We start from the raw sequence: 9,022 nt of genomic DNA on the forward strand, positions 1-9,022 counted from the left end.
CTGTATCTAAAGTCCAGCATTGGCAGGTGGTTTCCCTGAACCACCAGGGAAACACAATAGAAATACAAGAATATAATAAAACAAAACCTTATGAAGCAGATATTATTATGCTTAATTTACAGATGAGAAAGGGAGTCACACAGACATTATCACTTTCCCAAAGTCATACAGCAGATAAATATTAAAGCTGAAGTTTCAATCCAGTTACTTTGGTTCCATAACCCATGTTACTAATCACTGAATCATGCCATCCTGCCCTATGCTAACTGGTATGTTACAGTTCTTCAGAGAAACAGAACTAACAGAATTTTGTTTCTGTGTGTGCATGTTTAAAGAGAGAGAAATAAAGAATGACAATGAAAGGAGAGAGAGATTTTAAGGAACTGGCTCATGTGATCATCAAGGCTAGCAAGTCCAAAATTTTTAGGCTAGCAGGTTGGAGACCCAGGGAAAAGTTGGTGTTGCAGCCCAAATCTGAAGGCATTCTAGAGGCTCAATTTCCTCTTCCCCTGAAAACTTCAGTATTTGTCTCTCAGGGTGTCAGGAGCCACGTTAGGCATTACTGACAAAATGGAGGCACGGCCCCAACCCCTTCTCCTCATCTCGCAGGCACGGCCCCAGGATGATGGAGTTAGGTCTTGTGATTCTGACTTGTTCTTTCCTTTCTTTGGTTGGGTTGGCTGGAAAGAATGTTAAGGTGTTTGAGAGAAGCATGAGAAAGCACAAAGCCTTCTGCAGTTGTGCCCAGAAAATAATCTATAAAATAACCATTGACATTTGTTCAAGGGTCTTTACAAAGAATGTCCCAGGATGAGCACGTAGGCTGCAGCTTAAGGCCAAGGGAAGGATTGTTATCTGAGACCTGTTTGTGAGGGAAATATTTATGGCAAAAGAAGTTTGCTGAGTTTCAGTTCAGTTCAGTCGCTCAGTCGTGTCTGACTCTGTGACTCCATGAATTGCAGCACGCCAGGCCTCTCTGTCCATCACCAACTCCCGGAGTTCACTCAGACTCACGTCCATCGAATCAGTGATGCCATCCAGCCATCTCATCCTCTGTCATCCCCTTCTCCTGCCCCCAATCCCTCCCAGCATCGGAGTCTTTTCCAATGAGTCAACTCTTCACATGAGGTGGCCAAAGGACTGGAGTTTCAGCTTCAGCATCCTTCCTTCCAAAGAAATCCCAGGGCTGATCTCCTTCAGAATAGACTGGTTGGATCTCCTTGCAGTCCAAGGGACTCTCAAGAGTCTTCTCCAACACCACAATTCAAAAGTATCAATTCTTCGGCGCTCAGCCTTCTTCACAGTCCAACTCTCACATCCATACATGACCACTGGAAAATCATAGCCTTGACAAGATAGACCTTAGTTGGCAAAGTAATGTCTCTGCTTTTGAATATGCTATATAGGTTGGTCATAACTTTTTTCCCCAGGAGTAAGCGTCTTTTAATTTCATGGCTGCAATAATCATCTGCAGTGATTTTGGAGCCCAAAAAAATAAAATCTGACACTGTTTCCACTATTTCTCCATCTATTTCCCATGAAGTGATGGGACCGGATGCCATGATCTTTGCTTTCTGAACGTTGAGCTTTAAGCCAACTTTTTCACTCTCCTGTTTCACTTTCATCAAGAGGCTTTTTAGTTCTTCTTTACTTTCTGCCATAAGGGTGGTGTCATCTGCATATCTGAGGTTATTGATATTTCTCCCGGCAATCTTGATTCCAGCTTGTGCTTCTTCCAGCCCAGTGTTTCTCATGATGTACTCTGCATAGAAGTTAAATAAGCAGGGTGACAATATACAGCCTTGACGTACTCTTTTTCCTATTTGGAACCAGTCTGTTATTCCATGTCCAGTTCTAACTGTTACTTCCTGACCTGCATACAGATATCTCAAGAGGCAGGTCTCGTGGTGTGGTATTCCCATCTCTCAGAATTTTCCACAGTTTATTGTGATCCGCATAGTCAAAGGGTTTGGCATAGTCAATAAAGCAGAAATAGATGTTTTTCTGGAACTCTCTTGCTTTTTTGATGATCCAACAGATATTGGCAATTTGATCTCTGGTTCCTCTGCCTTTTCGAAAACCAGCTTGAACATCAGGAAGTTCATGGTTCACGTATTGCTGACGCCTGGCTTGGAGAATTTTGAGCATTTACTAGCATGTGAGATGAGTGCAATTGTGCGGTAGTTTGAGCATTCTTTGGCATTGCCTTTCTTTGGGATTGGAATGAAAACTGACCTTGCTGAGTTTAGGGTTTAGGAATAATTAAGAATAGTTAGAAGCCTTTTTAGGAGATAGTGATCTTAAGATGCTAGGGGCAAATGGGGTTTAGAAAGATAAGAAATAAACTGAGGAATGTGGCATGAGTTACAATGTAATCACAAGTATAGGACACATAACAGAAAGTAGATAATCGATAGTAAAGCCAATTTTGAGAATCTGAAGCAGGAACTCTGTTTGAAGGACAACAATGATTTCTGGAGACAATAAATCTGGGTGGGGGAAACTAAAAATGTCAAACCTCTGACCTAATGCTTTTGTCAAAGTATAAAAGAAAACCTGAAGCTTGAAACAAACATGTAGTTATGGACTTCCCTGTAGCTCAGATGGTAAAGCGTCTGCCTACAATGCACGAGACCTGGGTTCAATCCCTGGGTCAGGAAGATCTCCTGGAGAAGGAAATGGCAACACACTCTAGTAGTTTTGCCTGGGAAATCTCATGGATGGAGGAGTCTGGAAGGCTACAGTTGGTGGGGTCGCAAAGAATCGGACACGGCTGAGCAACTTCACTTCACTTCACTTCACTTCTGTACTATGAGTCAGAGGCTACATCATCATCTGCCAACACCGCTCACCCCTTGGCTGCTGGAGCTGAACTCCAGCATTAGGGCTTTCAACTGATTGGGTGAAGTCCACCCACATTCTGGAAGGTGATTTGCTTTACTCAAAATCGATTGACTTATATATTAACATAACCTAAAAAGTGCTTTCACAGCAACATTTAAACAAGCGTTTGATCAAATGTCTGGGTATTGTGCACTGCCTAACCAAGTTCACACATGTAATTTGAACAGTTATACTTGGTTCAATCTACACTAAATGTTCTATGATGTTAGTTATTACATTATTCCTTTGCAAGTTTTCAAAACTGATGTTTAATTTTCCCAAATTCATGTGACCAGTTGATTGAAATCTTTGATTCAAACAGAACAGCACATTACAGACATATGATTACCTGCTAGGCTGGCGATATTAGCTTTCTGAAGGAAATCCATTTCTCTATCTGCATTCAATGCAAAGGGAAAAATATAAAGAGAAACTTAAAATAGATAGAAGTCTAGGTATATGAAAATAAGCATGCTAGCACAAAATAAAAGCATACAAATAAAAATTCAAAATCTCTTTTTTCTGCTATGCCTCTATTCCTCTCCATCCTGAGAGTTAACTACTTTTTACCATATCTATTTTTACTGCTTTACTGCTGCTGCTGCTGCTGCTGCTGCTAAGTCGCTTCAGTCATGTCCGACTCTGTGCGACCCCACAGATGGCAGCTTACCAGGCTCCCCTGTCCCTGGGAGTCTCCAGGCGAGAACTCTGGAGTGGGTTGCCATTTCCTTCTCCAATGCATGAAAGTGAAAAGTGAAAGTGAAGTCACTCAGTTGTATCCGACTCTTGCGACCCCATGGACTGCAGTCTCCCAGACTCCTCCATTCATGGGATTTTCCAGCCAAGAGTACTGGAGTGGGGTGCCATTGCCTTCTCCAAGTACTAATCAAAATCCAAATATTCTGTGCATTCTTAAAATTCATACCTTTTACTTTTTTGTATATTTTTCACTGAACTTTTTAATTACTATTATTTCATCTTGTTGCAGGCATACACACAAGAATCTCCTTTCATCTAATTAAGTTCCTTCAGCTTCTTATTTGCATTATCTATAGATTTTTTAACACAAAGTGAATTAATTGCTTTTCAGAACACAGAACAGCTGATAATCTGAAAGGTCTTTTGATTACATTCCCAGGCTAGTTTCACTCCATCTAAAATTAGCCTCACCCCCTTATTTGCTCGAAAAGAATGCATAAAAACTCTTACATTAAAATGAACATTGCTCATAATTTTTAGAACATTGCTGCAGTGGTATAAGTTTATGCACATTTGAAAATGTGAGGCCAATTTGTCTTTTCTTTGAGAGGAAATGAATTCTTCATGTAAACATCTAGGATCATGTCTTTGTCTATGGTGTTCTGAAATACAATGAATCTATTCTATCTTATTGCTTTAGGAGCATTTTTATTTGTTTTTGGTATGATATGATGGGAATTGCCACTATAAGCAGAGTAAGGCTGTCACGACGCCAGTTTAAAAGAGCATACCGTAAAGTCTTCCTATTAATGACTTTGCTTCTGCACTCTTATCTCTGAAAAGGGGCTCCTCTCCAGGTTTTGCTGTGAGGAACAGCTCCATCTAGATTGAAGTCGTCTATTAACCGTTTTCTGAACTGTGGTTCCCTTCCTTGATTTATCCAATAGCATTAGCCCATCCAGTTTTCATTTTCTTTACAATTTTCTTCACTTACCCTTTTGTGTTTCTATTCGTTATTCCACTTTGTTATTATATATATATATATATATATATATATTTACTATTTTAATATAAAATCTTGGGAAAGAGTGTAAGTAAATATTTATGGTCAATACTTTGTTTTGAACTAGAAGCATGAAAAGTATTTTTAAACTGGTCAAAGTATAAGCAAAAATATAAAAGAAACACTAATATTAAGATTGTCACTAATTTATTAAAATATATATAAATAGCAAAGAATATTATCCTCACTAATATTTTTATCAATGTATTAAATTTTATTGGTTTCCTTGAGCCCTATATTTTCAAGAACTACAGTTTTGAGAGAAAGTTATAGAAACCATGAATTAGTCTAGTTACTTCAAAAAGAACAACTATAGAATAAGCACATTAACTACTACTTCAGAAAAAAAGTGTAGGTACTTTTATATCACTGTCCTGTCTCTTAAGGTGATACCAATGAACATATACTTTTAATAAAAATACAGTACTAATTTTTTAATAAAATGATTTCAATCTTTTATTGGAGGTTCTTCATAAGAAGAGATATGGAATAAGCGCTAATTTTATACTTGAGTGTTTCCTAATTTTTCTTAATTTAAAAATAATTTTGTAATATGAAATATATAACTGGTCAGCTTACCAATATTGAGCTACAGTGTGGAGCTTATCTTGATAGTAAGAGGAATTAAAGATCAACTGTTATTTTTGAAAGTGAAAAAATAAATTAAAATTCCATACTCACCCCAAAAGTTCAGGCCAATTACTGACAAAATGAAAATAAGGATGCCAATGCATCCAAGTACTAACATGAGACAGTAACACTGTAAATACAGGATGAAATCTGAAATATTGAAATTTAAAAAAAAATTTTAGAAGTCTGTGACTATTTACTTTGTATACATTTTTCTGTTTTGTTTTTATTACAGAGAAAATTTGTTCATTTTAGATACAGCATTAGAATCTGTGATTAACTTACGTATAAGCTTTTCACTTTAATTTATTTTTATTTAATCTTTAGTTTATAATTTTAATTTATACCCAAATTATGATGAAAAGTATGATTAATTGAAATTTTAAAATACAATACAAAAGCAAAGAGATGCTATGGTTATCGAATGTGTTTGATTATGCTGAAATTGTCTTGCTTTGATTGTTTGGTGACTTTTGATGACTTACAATGACATTAAATTACCTCTGCATGAATAAATATAATGTATATATGTATATATATATGAATAATATATCATGTATATAATGTGCAGTAATATATTAAGGAGTTTGAAGGAGAATGGATTCATATTTGTGTACGGCTGAGTCCCTTTGCTGTTCACCTGAAACTATCACAGCATTATTAATAAGCTATACCCCAATACAAAATAAAAAGTTTAAAAAATTAATTTAAAAAGTTAAAAATATAAAATAGGAGGAGATGCAAAAGTAATATATTAAAGATATGAAGCATTAGTATATAAAATACAAAATATGCAATTTATATTACATATGTAGAATAATATATATATCAGCTATTGCCATGTATATTATTTATTTTAATGACTCACTATAACAAATAAAACATTTATTGAAGTTCTATTAATGTACCAGCCACTGTACTGGGAATATTTCCATATTATTCTACTTTTACATATGCTATACTGTATTTTCCAGGCTTTGATATTTTGGACAGCAATCAACATCAGCCTAAACAGCATAGATATCTGATTAGTGAGGCTTGTCTAAATTAATGCACAGTATTCCTCTGGCTCAGAATTGACAGGAATGATCCCTTTACAGAGGAGAAAACAAACTTCCAAATACCTTAAACAGGCATACTATGTTAAGATCCTCTTTCAATTTTAATCTATTTTTGGTCACATACAAAAGTAGAAAGACCTCTGAAAAAGTGAAAGTGAAGTTGTGTCCAACTCTTTGGAACCCCATGGACTGTATAGTCCATGGAATTCTCCAGGCCAGAGTACTGGAGTGGGTTGGTAGTCTTTCCCTTCTCCAGGGGATCTTCCCAACCCAGGGACTGAAACCAGGTCTCCTGCACTGCAGGCAGATTCTTTACCAGTTGACCCATCAGGGAAGCCCAAGAATACTAAAGTGGGTAGCCTATCCCTTCTTCAGGGGATCTTCCTGACCTGGGAGTTGAACCGAGGTCTCCTGCATTACAGGCAGATTCTTTACCAGCTGAGCTACCAGGGAAGCACCAAAGATCTCTACTTCACCAAAAATCCTCATAATATATTTTCTCAAGTTTATGACCACATAGATCTGCAGTTAATAGATTCCATACTTACCAGAGATGAAAATTTTAAGCTTAATGCCAAATACTATTATAGGTATAAATTAAAGGCCAATGATCTTTTACATAAGCCAAAATTTACATACTGTATCAAGCCAGGTACCTGAAGTGCATTGTACTGGTCCATTTTATACCCACTTAACTGGTTGCCATTAGCCTAAGTGGTTCAATATTAAGAAACTGCTATTTGAATTCCATTATTATCACTCCTGCAAGATTATTAGTTGTGTTATTCATATCTGCTTTATGTTGGGAAATTTTCCTTGACTAGTGGGCTACAGTCCATGGGGTTGTATAGTCGGTCACGACTGAGTGGCTAACACTTAACTAGCTTACTTACTTATGCAATAAGTGTAACTTTATTTTATAGTATGAGTCAAATAATGAGGCAGGTTTTCTTTTCACTCATCAATAATAAGCAAGCTTATAATCCAATTTATCAAACACAAGCATGTTTAATATGTAATTTCTGCTGAATTACAAGCTTAATTTATGTTGCCATAATTTAAATGGATGTTATCTTATATTCTATGTATCTATACTAAGATTTCATATGTCTCTGCTTCCTTGTCTATTACAAAGGGATTTATACATTAAAGAAGAAATAGCTAATAATTTAGTTTCATTTACTGTAACGTCTACATTTAATAAATCACAATATGAGGACCTCCCTGGCAGTTCAGAGGTTAAGACTTCACACTCCCAATTCAGGGGGCACAGGTTTGATCCCTGGTCAGGGAACTAAAATCCTGTATGCTGCATGGCATTGCCTAAAAAAAAATTAAAAATAAAATAAAATAACAGGAAGAAACTTCCATAAAAAAGAGGGGAGCATAAAATGAAAGTAGATATTTAAATAAACATTAAGAAGAGAGAGAAAAAAATCACAATATATATATTTGCTTTATTATAAGTAAAGGGATTGAGATTTAAAAGAAAAACAAAATTGTCAAAGGTCAGGCACTTTGTGGGGCTTAGGGTCGAATTCAGTCAATTTGACTCAATTTGACTGTCATTCCCAACCGATTATTCTGCCAATTCCATGGATCTTCTGTGAACATTGAAAATGGGTATGTATAAAAATGACTTTAAGGCTGTAAAACACTATATACCACTGCTACTCCCACCATCAGTACTAGCTCTTTACTTTTGAAGTATAATAGATATCTTCATGTACATAAGACACCCAAATCATTGTGTCTCTTTCTTATGTTTTGTAAAAGAAATAATTTATGCAAAAATACTGTTTTTGATCTTTTAGTTGAAAGTTGCATTCTTATTCTTGTATTGCTACTTTGAAGGGATTATACTTTACCCTATTAGCATTTCTCTGTACCATGGCTGCAAAAATCATCTTTTTATGGTTGATGCTTATAGAAGTCTGAACAATTTATCTTAGATGATTCATGATCATCTTTTAAAATCCCAGAATATTGTTAATTTTAAAACGTTAGGGATAATTTTGCTCCTAAGAGAATAATGCAATTTTAAACTGGAGTCTAAATAAAGGTGAATAATATTCCTACCTTTAGACTTTTTCCTTGATTCAAAGCGATTCTTGAATTTCAGCATCATATAGCCATCTTCATTCTCCATTTCCTCAAATGTTTTCATATAATATTACCCAGAAAATAGGAAAAATAAAATAGAGGATAGCCTCAGTCTTGAATATTTCTCCTAAGCATGATATACCAAAAGCTAAAAGGAAGTCCAAAAATAATCAAAATTCACTCTGGCAGGGCTATCTAAAACCACACAGGATATGTTGGTGAATGAAAATGAAAAGACATGTTGATTTTTAGATAAAATTCTGTATGTTTCAAGGTAAGAGTGGCTATTTTGTTTGACTCTTTTCAACTACCTTGTTATAAATAGACAAATTACTTGGCTGAATTAGGTTCTGGTGTGTGGAAAGTAGAAATTGTAAGACGTGAGATTGAATATTTTGCTAAGAAGATGTCTAAGCAAAGTGTTGAAGGTTCTGCCAGGGTGTCCTTACTATTTATGGTAATATGTGAGAGGAGAGAGATAAATTAAGGAATCATTAAGCAAAAAAGAAACCCGAAATTGAAGATTTGGAAAATTCTCAGCCTACCCATAGAAAGGAAGTAAAAAGACATACTCCGGAGAAAA

At 35.8% G+C, this 9,022-nt stretch overlaps 1 protein-coding gene across 1 annotated transcript in view; it reads right to left on the minus strand.

Annotated features, from left to right (window-relative positions):
• Positions 1–8,560, minus strand: part of KLRF2 (killer cell lectin like receptor F2) — a 21,899-nt gene extending 13,339 nt beyond the window's left edge. The window contains exons 1-3 of the mRNA XM_027965858.3: positions 8,416–8,560; positions 5,327–5,425; positions 3,233–3,280 (exon numbers count right to left, since the gene is read on the minus strand). Coding sequence (XP_027821659.2) covers positions 3,233–3,280; positions 5,327–5,425; positions 8,416–8,503 — 235 coding nt within the window. The 5' untranslated portion in view covers positions 8,504–8,560. The remainder of the gene's footprint in view (positions 1–3,232; positions 3,281–5,326; positions 5,426–8,415) is intronic.
• Between the last annotated feature and the right edge of the window lie 462 nt (positions 8,561–9,022).

This window comes from Ovis aries, chromosome 3, assembly GCF_016772045.2.
Source record: "Ovis aries strain OAR_USU_Benz2616 breed Rambouillet chromosome 3, ARS-UI_Ramb_v3.0, whole genome shotgun sequence".
In the NCBI taxonomy this organism is placed as follows: Eukaryota; Metazoa; Chordata; class Mammalia; order Artiodactyla; family Bovidae; genus Ovis; species Ovis aries.